This window comes from Mus caroli, unplaced genomic scaffold (assembly GCF_978045245.1).
Source record: "Mus caroli unplaced genomic scaffold, Mus_caroli_1 scaffold_20, whole genome shotgun sequence".
NCBI lineage: Eukaryota > Metazoa > Chordata > Mammalia > Rodentia > Muridae > Mus > Mus caroli.
Window position 1 is genome coordinate 56,996,365 of NW_028227275.1, and position 17,356 is coordinate 57,013,720.

Sequence of the window (17,356 nt, forward strand, 5' to 3'; positions counted from 1 at the left end):
ACCAGACTGGCCTTGAATTTACTACTCTTCTACTTCTGCTTCTCAGAGACTGGGATTTTCCTTCATTTTTTTTTCCTCTATGGCTATGCTACAGTTCAGCCACTCTCCCTGCCTCGCTATGTGCGCCTGGGTCACTAACCCCGCCTTCTTACCTGTGTTTGTGCACAATAGCATTAAAGGCCAGCCCATCTCTCCAACTGGTGGTAAAGTTGTGCACATTGACATTGGGGTATCTATAAAGAAAGACCAGGAAAAACACTGAGTGCTCCGTGATATAAGGACAGGACGGGGTGACGCTGTGAACCTCAGAGCCCATCCTTCCTGTACTGTCTCGTCTGGGTGTGGTCATCCTTAGACCCCGTGCTCCTGGGCCTCTCACCCTGCAGTCTTCATCTGGCACCACAGCAGCAGGGCATCCTTGGCTGACTTCTTCTCCTTGTTGTCTTCTGTCTCCACACTGATGTCTTGGATCTAAGAAAGTAGAGAGCAGGGCCTTCACTCCCTAGTGCTGTCTTGGTGTTATTCTCAGACAGAATCACGTTAAGTTGATCTTTAGGAATGCTGTGATGGGGCAGACCTGGGTCCTCATATCCTGGGCTAATTATGTGTATTATTAGGTCCAGGAGATTTGAAGTGGTAATCAAGGTAGTGGAAGTGCCTACAAGTAAAGGGAGCTGGCTCTGTGAAGAATATTGGCGCGTGAATAAATGTTCTCTGAGAGCTAGCTGGCTTTCAAAGGTGGAGCTGAAAGAGCTCTGCTTAGGTCAACTGGGAACGGAGAGGTTCCATGAGGAGTTGACATGGCACCGAGTATAACATGGAAAGTGACAAGATCCTGGGTCGGATGCATGGATATGGCCTCAGGCAAACTGACATAGAAAATTTCAGATGTTCATTTTCTTTTCCTTTTGTTTTTGGTACAGAGTTTCTCTGTAGAGCCCTGGCTGTTCTAGAACTCCATCTGTAGACCAGGATAGCCTCAAACTCACAGAGATCCACCTGCCTCCCAAGTGCTGGGACTAAAGGCGTGTACCACCACCTCCCAGTTTAGAGGTATAATTTTTTTTTTTTTTTTGGTTTTTCTTTTTTTTGTTGTTGTTGTTGTTTTTTTTCGAGACAGGGTTTCTCTGTGTAGCCCTGGCTGTCCTGGAACTCACTTTGTAGACCAGGCTGGCCTCGAACTCAGAAATCCGCCTGCTTCTGCCTCCCAAGGGCTGGGATTAAAGGCGTGCGCCACCACTGCCCGGTAAGGTATAATTTTTAAAGTTTATTTATTATTATTTTATTTTTAAGTGTATGGGTATTTTGTCTGAATGTTAGTCTGTACACCATGCATGTGCCTCGTGTTCTCAGAGGCCATGAGACCCCCTAGAACTGGAATTATAAGTGGTTGTGAGCTGCCATATGGGTGCTGGGAATGTAACCCAGGTCCCTCTGGAAGAGGAGCCATTACAGGGTTCTTAGCTGCTGAGTCATCTCTCCAGCACCTCGGTGTTTGTATTTACCTTGCCATGGGCCATCAGTAACAGTGTGGGGTATGACTCCGGTTCATGCCCAGTTTACGCCTCAGATCACACTCGGAGGATACCTGAAATCGGAGGATGATGGTCCACACTAGCCCAAGGGTCAGACGGTGGTTTCCGTCCACGATGTCGTGGGAGCCCATGTTTTCCAGGTGCACCTTCTGCTCCTTCAGGAACTGCAGCGCTTTATCTACATTCTCCAGGCAGTGAATCCGCATCCGGCCCTTGGTGGGTTTTGGCTGTCAGAGGGTACAGAGGCATGCATGAAACCACGACGTTTTTCAGCAACCTGCTCCATACTTCCCATTATCTCCTTCAGAGAACACAGGGCCAGCCCAGAGGTCCAGGAGCCCAAGCAAGGTTACAGATGAGGCTTGGGCAGATTAAGATTCCCAAGGGAATTAATTGCACTCAGGGTGGGTGGGAGAAGAAATGTTTTCAATGGGGTCACTGTTCCTGTTTCTGCATAGCGTGGCTCCCCGTGTAATCCACGCAGCAAAGCCCCTTGGAATGAGACCATCCTCTGGGCAGAGGAGGCATGGTGTTTTCTCTGCTCTCTATGGCCCCTCCTATGGTTGGTCCCCTGGTCCAGTCTCTGAGGCTCCCTCTTCCATGCATTACCCCAGCTCACCAGGGTCTCTCCCGAGAGCACCTCCAGGAGCCTCAGGAGGTTGCGCCCGTCCCGCAGGTCGCTGTACAGGTCTCCCACCCGGCATGTCACCCGGGCCAGGTGGGAGTTCACCCACTTGGTGAAGGTTTTCTTCTGCACGGCTTCTCGCTCATCTGCAGTGGCAACAAGGAGTCATTTCTGTCCTTCAAGGACAGTGTGCCTGCTTTGAAACACCAATGGGCTGGGTGTAGGATGGGGACCTGGGATGCCTGAGAGAGCAGAAGTGATGGCTGGGCGTCGGGCAGGGGTGAGGATGGGCAAGGAAAAAAAACAGTAATCTACGCAATTAAGAAATAAATGCAAAGGCTGGGCTGAGCTCCAGAGCCAAGGAGAAGTAAAGCAAGACAAACAAAAGACAACAGGAGGGGCCGGGCAACTCGGGCAACGGTGGTCATGCCTTTAATCCCAGCACTCCAGAGGCTAAGGGAGGCGGATCTCTGAGTTCAAGGCCAGCCTGGTATCCAGAGTAAATTTACGGACAGACGGGGCTAGAAATCCTGTCTTGAAAAGCCAAAAATTGAGCCGGGCGTGGTGGCGCACGCCTTTAATCCCTGCACTCAGGAGGCAGAGGCAGGTGGATTTCTGAGTTCGAGACCAGCCTGGTCTACAAAGTGAGTTCCAGGACAGCCGGGGCTACACAGAGAAACCCTGTCTCGAAAAAACAAAACAAAAAACAAAAACAAAAAAAAAAAAAAAGAATAAGAAAAAAAAAAGAAAAGAAAAGCCAAAAATAAAGGAGGAGGAGGAGGAGGGAGAAAAGGGAGAAGGAAACTGCTGGGGGGGGGGGGTTCTGGGATTAGACATCATGCTGTAATAGCATTGAAATACTGGGCAGCTTACTCGTGCCTCGGTTTCCCCATTTGTAGGATGAGCATATTACTTTCTACTTTATTGAGGCACTGACAATTAAATACATCTATCCGGTGCTCAGTGCAACCCGGCTCCCTCCTGGAGGAGCTTCCATAAGGGCTATTCCTCTTTCAGATGTGGACAGGGAGAAGGTGGAGCCTGTAAACATGGCAGCAGATCTCCCAGCTTCAGTGGGGAGCCCGTGTGGGTCTTTAAGGCCCTGAGCCATGTACAGAAAGGGTAAGCTACTCTTACCCTAAAGCAGAGTCACACGGTTGGCTGTAGAGGATCTAAATCTAGAACACCAATACCCCAAGATTAAGAAATAATGTGTAAGAATTTAGACTGGGCATGGTGGCACATGCCTTTAGTCTTGGGAGGCCTAGGCAGGAAGATCTCTGAATTCCAGATCAGCTAGGGTGGATCCCATCTCAAACAAACAAACAAACAAACAAAACCAAAAGAACAAAAAGAGCGGGGCATTGGTGGCACACACCTTTAATCCCAGCACTCGGGAGGCAGAGGCAGGCGGATTTCTGAGTTCGAGGCCAGCCTGGTCTACAGAGTGAATTCCAGGACAGCCAGGGCTACAGAGAAACCCTGTCTCAAAAAAAAGGGGGGGGGACAAAAAGAAATAATAACTTGCAGGTTCAAGGGAGCAGTTCAGGCAGAGTTGAGTACCAACCAAGAAAGACAGGCATAGTGGGGTGGCCTCACCCCCAGGGGAGCTCCTGACAAGGGATGCTGTCAGGTTGCACAGGAAACTGATGATTACAGACTTTGTAAATGTGGAGGGAGATGTAAGCTTTGTACTGTAAACTACTCTGGAGGCCTGGATCCCTGCCAGTTGTCCTTTGAGAGCTCCAAGTAAGGACCCAGCCCAAGTGGGAAGTGTAGAGTTGCATTTGTCCCCACCTCGGCCCCAGCACCTCAGACTCATCCCTTAATCTCACATTCCTGTGCACCTCCCTGATAGAGCAACCACACACCCAAGTCCATTCCTGACTTTCTCATCTCCAAGTCCTGTGCCTATGCCAAACCTGGGGTCCTAATCACCCATGGTGACTCTCCCTCTTTTAGGATCTCCAAGCCCTGTGAATGGAAGACAGCTTAAGTCATCTAGCCATTACTGAACCCAGGGAGACCTCCCTGATGCCCGGCCCACTGGTGTGAGGCATACAGGTAGACTAAAAATGGAAACTGTACCTAGAAAGACCTGGTAAATCCAGGCACTAAAGTGTAGCACCACAAGACACCCACAACATCCCTAAACACACATACCATGAAATAAACTTATTTGGGCCACGATGAACACTGCTGTTCAGGCATCTATGGGACCTGAGTACCAACCTCTCCTCCAACATAAGCCCCATTCTTCACACAGCTCCCTTCACACCCACTCACAAGCCCAGGAAAACATAAAAGCTCTAGGGCCTAGGCCTTGAGGCCACTGCCCTTCTCCCATTCCTTAACAAGGCCAGCATGACCAAACCATGAGGGTGAGCTGCCAGGGGAGAGTGCTGTGGCCTCTCTAGCTGAAGACATTAACCGTCCATCCACACCACCTTTGCACCCGGCAGGGCACCTCAAGGTCACACCCCTATGGCAGCCCTACTCCCCCCCAGTCTGATCCGGTGGGATTCCAGCTGTCCACATGCCTGCATTCTCTGGCACAATACTTTTAGTGATTCCCTCTTGGCTTCACCACGTTGTCCTCAACATAAACATTTGAGTCACAGAAAGAAAGCGGTAGGCATGGGTTCTGGGTCTGTGAGCTCTTCCTGCCCCAGGTTGGGCCCCTTTGGGCACACCAGGCCCCCTCTGTCCAGGAAAACTCACCTTGAAGCTGTTTGAAGCGTCCTTCCAGCACACTGGCGTACTGAGCAGGATTGATGAAGGCAGCTGGTGAGAGCAGGACGCCCCCAGGGTTCTGAGACCCTTCCACAGCCTCATAGTAAAACTCAGCAGCCCCGTTCAGGCCGTTCCCATGGACCCTGCCCACTCCGTTTGTACTCATGGTGCCTGCTTCTGCCTCCTACTCAGCCTGTGGCCCAGAGTCCATGCTCCCCTGCCGGGGCCGAGTGTGTATCCCCTGAGCCTGTTGCTGGGGGCGTCCAGAAAAAGGCTTCCTCCGTACCTGGCTGGGTGGAGTGGTTTCAAGGATGCTGGGAGTTTCAAGGAGTGGGGAAAAAGTTATGGGATGCCTCAGCTTCTGAGACAGTGAGTGGGGCACACCTGGTTGTAGGGAGAGGAGACAGAGGCAGCTCCAGACAAACAGGTCGGACAGTGGCGGGGGAGGGGCAGGCTGCCTAAGAGGCGGAGCCAGTTGGGGCATGGCCAGGCCCTGCAGGGGCGGAGGAGGGAGTTGCCAGCACCCAGAGACCTGTTCGTCAGGCTACTAGTTGCCCAAGACTAAGGGGAAACCTGCCAGAGGGGGCCCCAAAGCAAACTCCTGCTTTCAGAAGGTCTGCAGGTGGGCCAGCTTCTTTGGGCATCTCAGGGTGGGCTTGTTCCGGGATAGCTGAGCTTTGATCTCAGCCCTGAGAGCAGAGAACGCTGAAGCAAGGAGATTCAGGAAAAGCAGCCAGGTGTTGACCCCATGGCCTCCTCTGGGGAGTAAGTACTATGACTGCCCTCCAGGACCAGCCCTTTACCGCAGCCCACCAGCTCCTCAGTCAATACCCCAGCCCCTGGACACCCTAATACTGGGCACGTTATCAGGTGCCCTTCTTATCTCTTCCTAGGCCTCTGCTTCTGCCACTCTTAACCTACGCTTGTTCCTCCTCGTTTTAATTATTTAGGGTTTATTTGGCACCTACTGAGTGAGTGGCACTGTACAAAGCCATGGCCATTCACAGATGCCTCTCCAGGGGAATAAACACTCAGTGAGAGCACTGCGTGTGCATGTGCGCGTGAGCATGCACTGTAACAGTTCTGATTGGTACAGGTCTTCTGTGCAGAGTTTGACAGTATTGGGAGGTATGTGTCAAATGCTCGGGCATGGTAGCAGTACTGAGTGGTATGTGGCATGCTCACAGACGTAGTGAGAGTTTTGGGTAGCACCTGTCATATGAACTAGACTTGGCAAATTTACTGGGTGGCATGTAGCATGTGCACATAGATCTCATGATCACACTGGTTGGCATGTGACCCGTACTGACACAGTGACAGTTCTGGGAGTTATGTGTCACTGTAGATACCGTGAACGTTTGGGGTAGTATGTGCCCCATTAACATCAATGAGAGTGAGCGGATAGAGGATTCCCGAATCTAAATCCAGGCTGCCAGGCACACTTCTCCAACAGCGGTGACATTTTCCATGCCCCACGTTTTCTGTCTTCCCTGAGCTACTGAAGTACTAATATGAGTATTTCATCAGCCGGTTTCCAGTCCCAGCTAGGAAAATGCCAGGAGAAAGTGACCCATGAACCCCACAAGCTGGAACCATTGTCTGATGCTGGGCTGACTGAGTATAGCTTCCTGGGAAAGCTTTTTAGAGTCCTGAGTTTCTGGACTACATGTCTTTCTTGAGAACTGGTATTTGTAAAAATCCTCTGGGCCTCCAAAACTCTTCTGCTGGGAGCGCCCCACTGGGAAATCACTCCCTAAGTGGAAGTAATGAGGAATAAGCTCCCATAGTGGAACTGGCTGGGCCACGGGCAGGTCACTGGGAGGGTGGGATAAATGTGGAAGGCAGCCTGGGTGGGTGGCCTTAGGGTGTGTAGGTGAGTCAATCCCAAAACAGCCACAGGCTGCTGGTGGTGTCAGGTGGCAGCTGCACTCCTGTTGCTATGACCACTTACCCCCCCCCGCCCCCCCAGGCAGGAGGCCAGTCAGACTGGTTTGTTTGTCCCAGCTCAGCCAAGGGGAGAGCCCTGGCCATAGGGGAGGGCAGGGGCCAAGGGGATGGGTGGAGCACAAGCCCTGAGAGAATGGGAGGGCAGCTGCTGAGAGAACAGCTTCAGGGAACAGGTAAATAAAATAACTGGAGTCTCCCCAGCAGGTAGGAGGGCGGGGAGAGTGCCAGGAAGATAATGAGCCAGGAGTGGAACAGCTGTGGGAAACGTTGGGAGGGGAGGGGAGAGAGAGGTGGATGGGGACAGAAGTGACAACTAGAGAAATAAAGGCAAAGCACTGCGGGGCAGAGACCTGATGCAGGTAGATGCTCATCTACCCAGCTGGCTCCTTCCAGGGGTCAATGTGTGTGGCGTCGCCAGGCTAGAGGAGAAGGAAACTAGGGGGTGTTGTACACTGCATGGGGTTTGTCCTTGAGGTTGGACCTGGTGGCCAGGGGTCGGTGCCTGTTTCTTCAGAGCAGCAGCTTAGAGACCGAGGCAAGTCTTCCCACAAAGACAGAGGATTCTCCATCGCAAGCTCATAAACCCATCTCTACCAATCCTTCGCCTCCCTGCCCCTCCCTTACCTGCCAGGGCCTTGATCCTGGACCTCTCAAAGAGGCGGGCCGAACTGCTGTCATTGTCCCAGTCTGAGTCAGGCAGGTCCCAGCGGTTGTTGATGTCACTGTACTGGCCCTGGATCTCCAAGCTGTCAAAGTCAGTGGGTGACAGAGTGCTGCTCATGGTGGTGGGTGGCTTCCTGTTCCTGCAAAAAGACGTGGCTGATGAGCAGCGCGCAGGGGGGGCGGGGGGAGGGGCGGCTGAGCCGCCGCTCACCTTTCTTCTGCTTTTTGTTTGGATTTTTCAAGACATGGCTTATCTCTGTAGCCATGCCTGTCCTGGAACTTGCTTTGTAGACCAAACTGACCTTAAACTTCAGGGATTCCCCTGCCTCTGCCTCCCACGTGCTGGGACTGAAGGTGTGCACCACCATGCCTGGGCTATCATGTTCTTCTATCTGCTTGCCCTAGCTCTCCATGGCTTTGCTGGGGCCAGAGGTTTTCTTTTGTTGGTGAAAAAAAAAAAATCAGCCCCCAGTGGAAAGCCACCCTGAGGGAGTGGCTAGACAGGAATGAGGAGAGACAGATGCACTTGAAGGAAGGAAAGCAGATAGGCAGGAAGGAAGGAAACGAAACATTGGCGCCCGTAAGGGCTTCAAGGGCCACAGGCCAGAGCTCCATAGGACAGAGCTAAAGGGAGACACGCAGGACTCAGGGTCGCGCACACAGCAGCTCTAAGATGACGGTTTCAGACTGCAGTTCTACTCTCGTTCTGAGTCTTCCTCTGAGAACCTGGAAAGTAAAGACCCAGATTCTGCTCCAGAGCTGAGGTAAATGACCACAGAAGCATAAAGATGGCCGCACGGAGACAGGCACGGACCAAATGTCTAGGTGTTCATAGGGGACAAGGCATGGCTCTTACCTCTAGGGATTTTCTGTTGCTACAGAAAAGGCTTCCTAAGTTCTTAACAAGTGTCAGTTGTGCCGCGTGTCCTGTCACTCATGAGCAGAGGGCCTCCCCTGACTCATAGATGAAGTAGCCACGCTGCTGCTGCTGCTGTTAACCCACCGGCTCAGGGTTATTTGGCTCAAAGCTACATACTGGGTTTTGAAGCAAGGTTCTTTCTGACTTAAAAAAATTTTTTTCAATTTTGTTTTATGAATATGAAAGTTTTGCTCTGTGTGTACCTGTGTGTGCTTGCATGTGCACCATGCGTTTGCCTGGTGCCCAGTGAGGCCAAACGAGGATGCTAGATTCACTGAAACTGAACTCACAGACGGTTGTGAGCTGACATGTGGGTGTTGGGAATTGAACCTGGGTCCTCTGACAGAACCACCACTGCTTTTGACCACTGAGCCATCTTTCTCTTTCATCAACGCCTCTGACTGATACAGAGAACATCTCCCTGACCTTCCCAGAGCCTTTCAGCAGTGCCCTGAGGGACCGGCACTCATCTCTGCCTTCTTCTATGGCCAGGATATGGTGTCTGAATCATGCATGCTTGCCAGTACTGTTTATGACCTTAACTTAAGCAAACACACTCTGCCCTCACATGAGCTTCAGGTTAGCTGCTGGAGATTTTTTTCTGAAAGTCTGTTAGGTTCAAAGTTCTTGTGCAATACAACATTTAGTAGCCAATCAAGGGGATGGGGGTAGAGAGGTGTAAACCTTAACTGAACTCTAAATCCTACATTTCTCACTCTCCTAATATCCCTTCAAGTATTTAAACTCACGAACTACTTCCTAGGCAAGGACTATGACCTTGGCGATACTCGATCTGGGAAGAAGGAAAAGCTGCTGGTGTGGTCTGGGGAAGGCTGGCTGGGACGGTCGAGACCTTGGTGGGGAGGGTGGTGTGTTCACATGGGCACACAGGATTTGCCTGCTATGATTTGCTGGTTCCAAAGAGCTGAGCCTGGTCTTCTTTAAGGGCTGCCCACCTGATTCACACCAGGGTTTACCTGGGAGTGGCATGACAATGGCGTGTTCTAGTTTCCTTTCCGTTGCTGTGATAAAACCCTCTGACCAAAATCAACTTTGGGGAGGATTTATTTGGCTTATAAATTTCAAGTCATAGTCCATCACTGAGGGAAGTCAGAGCAGCAATTCCTGCTTCTCTCTCTCTCTCTCTCTCTCTCTTTCTTTTTTTCTTGCAATAGCGCAAGACCACTCAGGGAAAGATGCCACCCCCAGTGGACAGAGGCCTCTCACTCAATGAATAATCTGGACAATCCCCCACAGACATGTCCACAGGCCAGGCTGCTCTAGGCTTTCCTCTCAGATGACAGATAAAGCTAAGGAGGCCAGTTTGTAAAGAACAAAGGTCTCTGGTCCCTAGATTTGGGTCTTTGTTACCCTATAGACAAAGAGCTTAGTTTCCACTAGGAAACTTCCTTTCCCATCATTTTCTACCAATGGAGTCACTGGATTTGCTCTGTAAATATTTATATAAAACTAAATTGTAGGGCAGAGTTGAACCACCCTGAGCGAAGAGCACTGTAAGCCTGGCGTGACCCGGGCCAGCCACCCAACAGTTTTGGTTTTGAACAAGAAACTCGAGTCTGACTAGGAAGCACTGCCCTCAGCCCACTGTGTGTGGAGTTAAAAGTCTCCCAACTCGAGGCGACTCAGCTCAGCTAAGGGAAGGGAGTTAGAACACAGGTCTTCCGGCAGAATCACTCCCACTAAGACACCCAGTTTTCCTCATTAGGTTTTTGTTTGTTTGTTTGTTTTTGGTTTTTTCGAGACAGGGTTTCTCTGTGTAGCCCTGGTTGTCCTGGAACTCACTCTGTAGACCAGGCTGGCCTCGAACTCAGAAATCCATTGCCTCTGCCTTCCAAGTGCTGGGATCAAAGGTGTGTGCCACCACTGCCCTCCTCATTAGTTTTACTATTTGCCTTTTATAGGATAAAGCCTCCTACAAACCCACTAAACCAGCCCCCAGGGTTGATTTTTTGTTGGTGTTTTTTTGCTGCCAACGGATTCCTTTAGGTAGGGAAGTGCTGCCAACTTCTCTGCAGACCCCACCATGCCCCTTTGCTCCTCTCAGAACCCACTAATGTCCAGGCCTGGTATCCTGACCTTCCAGGGATGTGTGGCTGGGAAGGTCTTGCTGGAGCCTATGCCCATCTAAGTACGGCTGGGTACAGACTGCTTGGCTATGGGCTGGTCCTACAGGCAGCTGACCCTCTCTCACCTTCCTCCATTGACACTGGTTTGAAGAATTAGAAACCCTATTTCCAGCCGGGCGGTGGTGGCACACGCCTTTAATCCCAGCACTTGGGAGGCAGAGGCAGGCGGATTTCTGAGTTTGAGGCCAGCCTGGTCTACAGAGTGAGTTCCAGGACAGCCAGGGCTATACAAAAAAAGAAAAAGAAAAAAAGAAAAAAAAAAAAGAAAGAAACCCTATTTCCTGGCCTGCCTTGCCTTCTCTGTAATTCTGGGGGAGAACATCTGGAGCTAGAGTCTCACTAAATGGAAAACAGAACATTAGAATGCTCTTCTTCGCAGGTCAAGGCTAGGGCTTCACATGCTTTGGCACCTGAATCTCCAAGCATCATGACACAGATGAAGAGTTAACACGGCACAGGTGACCTCAAAGTCACAGACCACCCCCCAGGGTCATGCGGCGCCTCCATAGGGTTTATTCCAATAGATCACAGGACAATACGAGGTGGAACTGCTCAGCACGGCGGCTCTGAGGCCCTGTGTGTGTCTTGACAGTTTCTAGGCGGCCCAGCTTTACCCTAGCCATCCTCCTCCACAATCTATTGCCTGTGTTCTAACAATCACCGTCTCCATGGCTTTCTGCTTGAGTCTTCCTACCTCGATTGTCCCTTAAGTATGACCTGGATCTCCATGCTCACACGTCGAGCAAACCCCAAGCCCCATACTGTCTTTCCCCTTCAATGGCGAATCCTCAATTTTATTCTCCTCCAAGGATTCATTAACTCTGGCAAAAGGGAGGCGCCACCATTAATCCAGATTACAGTTCTGCATTCCCTCATTCTTAACCAGTGACCTCAGTCCGGCCCCAAGAAGCTTATGTGGTTAGTGTCAGAACAGTGTTAGCTCCCACTAGCTTCAGGCTAGAGGTCTTGCTGGAGCCTATGCCCACCCAAGTACAGCTGGGTTCAGACTGCTTAGCTATGGGTTTGTCCTGCAGGCAGCTGACCCTCTCTCACGTTCCTCCATTGACACTAGTTTGAAAAATCAGAAAGCCTATTTCCTGCCCTGCCTTGCTGTCTAGTTCCCCCACTCTTTACCTCCCTCCTCTGGGCTTCATTTAGCACTCTGCACGCAGCTGTTACTGTGCTCAACACAGTTATGACCATTAGTTGTTTATGTGTCTCTGCTTGTTCCACTTTTAACTTCTTGAGAACTGGAGTATTGGTCACTCAGCAGAACAGGTATTCAATAAAGAGGTATCACAGGAATTTCCCATGATTCACTGAATCAATGTCTTTCTTAAGGATGAAGAGAAGGCTCGTGGAGAGAATGATGACAGGAGGAGGAAAGACCTGCTTCTCAGCTGGAGGACTTTCAGGGCTAAGCACTAGCATGGACCAAGGAGTCACAAATACAAACCACGTGACCTGAGTGCTGGGCCACTGAGACAGATCAGGCTTAGCACATCTGGAATGGGCAGCACATCTGGAATGGGCAGCACATCTGGAATGGGCTTGGGATTTTCATTCCCAGGCAGCTCAGGGAGGACCACTAATGGCCAAAGATGACAAGCAAGCAGCTGGGACCACTTAGGGACCTCTGAGAGCTGCAAAAGCACAGAGTGTCTGGGGTGAGTGTGTCTGTGGGTGGCTTCCCTGTGTGTGCAGGCTAAATGAAATACCTCTTCTCACTCAGGACAGGAGCAAAAGCCCCAGGCCAGGACAGAGGGAAGATGGAGCAGGCTCTAGAGCTCATCAAACGGAACTGACAACTAGAGGAAGGTCTGCAGGGCTTGACAGCCTCTGGAAACCAAAGCTGAATAAATGACCAGAGGGTGAATAATACATTAGGGCAGATGGGGACTGTGGCAAAGTTAAAAATCTCATTTGACTCAAAGTATAAATGGATGGATTGGCATGGAGAAAAAAAGAAAAGAGAATCACAGTGAAACCCAGGGTGCTTTAAAAAGCAAGAGAAAGATGCATCACAGCAAGGAACAGGAGAAAAAAAAAAAACCAACAAAAAAAAACCAACCCAACCCTTCCCCAGTCAGTGAGAAATGTGGGAGCTGGGCTGAAGACACTGAGACTTTCATTTTCTCCTTTAGAATTTGATATTTAGGCTGAGCATGGTGTTGCACACATGTTATCTCCGCACCCAAACCACTGGCAGGAAAATTACCTGGTCTAAAAATAAATAAATAAATGAAAAATCCTTCACCCGGGGCATAATTATTCAGACTCACTTCCCCTCGCTTGCCACCCCCGTCGCTAAGCTTGAGCTGACATCAGTTTCTTTACCGGAAAAGTCTAAGCTCCATCTTAGCTTTTCCTTCACCCCCCCCCCTCCATCCTGTGCTCCTCTCAACATGCCGAGAGGCTGCCCGGTACTCAAGCTGAGATACACACGTACACATATGAAACTCACTCTTCTCTCCTCACCCTCAAGAGAAACTGGGTGGCGGATATCTACTGACAATACCTACAAACACAGGCTCTCAAAATTGGAATTGTAATGGGGGAAGACGGCTGAGAAACAGCCCACAGAGAAATCAAACCTGCATCTCAGACAAGCATGCAGTGTCATGCATGGGCTCCTGGGGTGCAGGAGTCTGGAGCCAAAGTGGATGGTGTTTATGGAATGTGGAGCTTGAATTGGAACCCCAGTCAGGCAGCCTTGCTGGGTAGTTGTGTGACAGGCAGAATCCACAGGCCTGTAAATGTCCAGGGGCCCCAGAAACACCTTACACAACACTTCCTCACTGCCCGAAGAGGTTTTATCCTCTCAAGCAGCTACAGCCATTTCCACCAACCGTGTCCACTTCTCTTATCAATGAGAGCCCTAAAAGGCAACATGGAGCTATAGCTACCACAGTGGGGAGGAAAAGCCCACGCAGCCCCATAGCCAGCTGCCAACAAGCTGCGGAGCTAGATGAAGCTGGGTATTCACAGGCCCCAGGCAGACCTAGTGCGTCCCCAGTCCCACTACCAGCACTGGCCGGTCCGCCGCAGGAACCGACGCACCGCTAAGAACATGCGCTGCCAGAAGCGCTCCGAGCCCAGGCGACCCCGATCCATCAGCGCGTCTGTCAGCCCAACTCTTCCAGACTCTTCTCTGCGCTCCATAGAGGTCCGCGTGCCCCAAGCCTCGGCCCCCAGAATCTTCACAGTGATACCTGGGTGGCCCGCACGGGACCCGGGCACTCGGCGTCGCATCCTCCCTCCTGAGCTCCCCGGGACCGACCCCACCGCCTGCACGCGGCCGCACAAAGCGCGCCTCCTTGCCGGCCGGGACAAAGCGGGCCGGGGCGCCGGCTGCACCTACCTGGGTGCGGAGCGCCTGCCGGGCACCGGGAGCGCGGCTAGCGGGGGCACACTTGTCGCCGCGCCCACAGCCCGGTCGCGAGGGGTGGTTGCGGGAGGTTACTGGTGGCGGTGGCGGGGCGGCCCGGGGCGCACGGCAGGAGGGCGCTGTCACAGGGCGCGAGCGGCGCGGGGGGCGCGCGGGGCCGGCGGCCGCGGGGCGCGTGGCGGCTGCGCGCGGGCGCGAGCGGCGGGACTGCGGCGCCGCGGAAGGAGGACAATAGCCTCCCCCTGCCGCAGGCCGTCGGCTCCCGCGGGAGGCCGGGGACCATCTGGAGCTCGCGGCCCCGCGGGGCTTGGGGCGGGGCGCGAGTCATCCCCCTCCCCACCCGGCGTCATGGCAACCGCGGCCCCTCTAGGTTCCTGCAGTAGTTCTCCGGTAGGGGGTCTCTGACCTTCCCCGGGGCAAACGCTCCTTCGCCAGTTCTCGACCCCCCACTGTCTTCCGCGTGGATGCCCCGATTGACCCCCACCTTCCGGTCCTCGCCAGCCCCGCGACACCCTTGGGCGTCTGGGTACCACCCACAGTTAACCAGGCGTATTCTTCCCAGTTTGGAATTCCACCTTTGTCTCTGTTGCGCCTTTGCCTGGATGTGCAACCCCTTTAAATGTCACTTACCTCCGAGGTTTCCCCGAGATGCGGCCTCCGTTTCCTTTTCAAAGGTCCCTTTTGGGGCACCTCCAGGCCATCTCGCTTAAGCGTTTCTCTCTGCCTTGCCCCCTTTCTCTCGTCCTCCTTCCGGCAGGTAGGCTGGCCCGCTTTCCAAAAGCATCTCCATGGTGCTCCTGGAGATTCGCCTTCTCACAAATCAGATTCTCGGAACCGTCATCACAGCGGCTCCTCAGCTCCTCTCATTTATCAACCAGGAGAATTCCGGCCTAGTCACTGTCTTAAGGGGGTTGGGGGCAGGGATGGACATTTCTAGTCCTAGCACGGCCGGGTTTCTTCCTGGTTTATTAGCAGCTGAGTGGTCTACGGTTTAATGGCATTAACCAAGGTGAGCTGCTATCTGCCTAGGAGAGGAAGGAAATATGCCCAAATCAGAGCAAATGCACAGAGTGGGTGCTAGCAGTGGGTGCTAAAAGTGCGTTATGTCATGTGACACTCCCACCCCCACTCCAGCTCTGAAAGTACTGTTCTTCCAGATTGGAGAGCTAAGTAAGCTCAGGGAGGAACCAGAAGGGAAAAAAAGATGGATTTTGTAGCGAGCCTTTGGGTTCTATACTCCTGAGCAGAGCTAGGCCCTTTCATACACTGGGAATGCCTGAGATGGACAAGAAAGGACCACGAAAAGAATGTTCTTTATTGAGCTTAGGGTATTAAAATAGCTTTATCGTTAACTAAATTTTACCATTTTGCTTCTTTCTGGGAAGGTGTGCATATCTAAACAGCTACATGTGATGGCACTGCTTTCCAGGTATGATTTTTCACAGAGTAAAATCACTGTGTTCAATGTAGTTTTAAAAATCTGTAAAGTAAACCAAAACCTTGCTACCACCACCAAACAGTTCCATTGTTTTATTTACCTGGCCCTGGTTTTCCTCGTGTATAAAGTGGGCTGGGGAGGGACTGGGGAGTTTTGTTAAACTGCTAATCAGATCTGAGATTCTATCATTGAACGGGAATTTAGCCTTCCGTAAACTGTATTTCAGGGTGTTTATGATTTTTAAAAAGTCACTTGTATAGAATGTGCTACACCTTTAATCCCAGAGTTCAGAAAGAGGCAGAGACAAGCAAATCCCGAGTTCAAAGCCAGCCTGCTCTACATGGGAATTCCAGGCCAGCCAAGAATTTGTAATTACAAACAAAACAAAAAGACTACCTCACTCCATCCAGCAGTGTAAACACAAGCTTCTCCTGACCCCAGAGTCGGAGTAGTGTTCAGGACTAGGCCAAGCTGAACATGATAGTCGTCATGGAAACATGGCCAGGAGACACAAGATGGGAATCAGCTCAGCATCAGGCAAACTGCAAACCTTTCATTGCTGTGCCTCACCATTCTGGGAACTGAGGGTCTCAGAGACAGTCTGTTAGGTTAGAGTAGGCAAGGGTGATATTAGGTCTTGTGATTGACCTAAAGAATAGTGTTTTTAAATTAATTCTTCATTCCAGTATTGCACGATCTTTTGAAAAACCTTAAAAGCATTCTAATTTTCATTCTTATTAATAATCAAAATGATATCCAGACACCTAAGTGGAAGTCCAAATTAACCAAGTTAACTTACGGCAGAGACTCCTTATCTTGTGATTCTTAGTCTGTTCAGAGAAAGAGTAGGGCAGAATAATGAATAGTACCGACTTGGGGTCTGGGGTAGCTCAGTGGTAGGTCACTCGCACGCCTTGCACGCACAAGGCCGAGCAGCACTGGCCTTGGAGTTGGATGCCCTGAGGTTAATATCTACTTGGGAACTGTGAGTGCTGGGTCACACAGTTAAGCCAAGCACCCAGTAGGCTGAAGCTTGGAGGTTACAGGATCAGCCTGGACTACAAAGTGAGACTTGTCTCCAAACAAACAAACAAACAAACAAACCTGGTTTTGTAGTATGTCCTGAAATCTGTACTTAGCTTCTTTGTGACTGAGCCTCCTCACCTATACGATTTGAGTGTCAAGTGAATTACTGCAGGCAAAGTACCAGAGCAGCATCCCGCCCACAGCGAGCACTCAGTCCACCACACCAGAGCAGCATCCCGCCCACAGCGAGCACTCAGTCCACGGCACCAGACCCACAGCGAGCACTCAGTCCACCGCACCAGAGCAGCTCCCGCCCACAGCGAGCACTCAGTCCACAGCACCAGAACAGCATCCCGCCCACAGCGAGCACTCAGTCCACCGCACCAGAGCAGCTCCCGCCCACAGCGAGCACTCAGTCCACAGCACCAGAGCAGCATCCTGCCCACAGCGAGCACTCAGTCCACAGCACCAGAGCAGCATCCTGCCCACAGCGAGCACTCAGTCCACAGCACCAGACCCACAGCGAGCACTCAGTCCACCGCACCAGAGCAGCTCCCGCCCACAGCGAGCACTCAGTCCACAGCACCAGAACAGCATCCCGCCCACAGCGAGCACTCAGTCCACCGCACCAGAGCAGCTCCCGCCCACAGCGAGCACTCAGTCCACAGCACCAGAGCAGCATCCTGCCCACAGCGAGCACTCAGTCCACGGCACCAGACCCACAGCGAGCACTCAGTCCACCGCACCAGAGCAGCATCCCGCCCACAGCGAGCACTCAGTCCACGGCACCAGACCCACAGCGAGCACTCAGTCCACCGCACCAGAGCAGCTCCCGCCCACAGCGAGCACTCAGTCCACAGCACCAGAACAGCATCCCGCCCACAGCGAGCACTCAGTCCACCGCACCAGAGCAGCTCCCGCCCACAGCGAGCACT

At 51.9% G+C, this 17,356-nt stretch overlaps 1 protein-coding gene and 1 pseudogene across 3 annotated transcripts in view; one reads left to right on the plus strand and one right to left on the minus strand.

The window, feature by feature from the left end:
- Positions 1-15,036, minus strand: part of Sptbn2 (spectrin beta, non-erythrocytic 2) — a 41,141-nt gene extending 26,105 nt beyond the window's left edge. Inside the window, exons 1-6 of one of the 3 annotated variants that reach the window (XM_021152127.3) lie at positions 14,588-15,036; positions 7,465-7,643; positions 2,155-2,306; positions 1,589-1,762; positions 380-471; positions 153-233 (exon numbers count right to left, since the gene is read on the minus strand). In XM_021152127.3, the coding sequence (XP_021007786.1) occupies positions 153-233; positions 380-471; positions 1,589-1,762; positions 2,155-2,306; positions 7,465-7,621 (656 nt within the window). In that variant the 5' untranslated portion in view covers positions 7,622-7,643; positions 14,588-15,036. Of the gene's footprint in view, positions 1-152; positions 234-379; positions 472-1,588; positions 1,763-2,154; positions 2,307-4,881; positions 5,355-7,464; positions 7,644-13,930; positions 14,016-14,587 lie in introns of those variants that run through there. The other 2 variants (XM_029472463.2, XM_021152126.3) reach the window with 2 other exon arrangements.
- On the plus strand, positions 12,979-14,392 carry LOC147000202 (uncharacterized; annotated as a pseudogene).
- Positions 15,037-17,356: the final 2,320 nt, after the last annotated feature.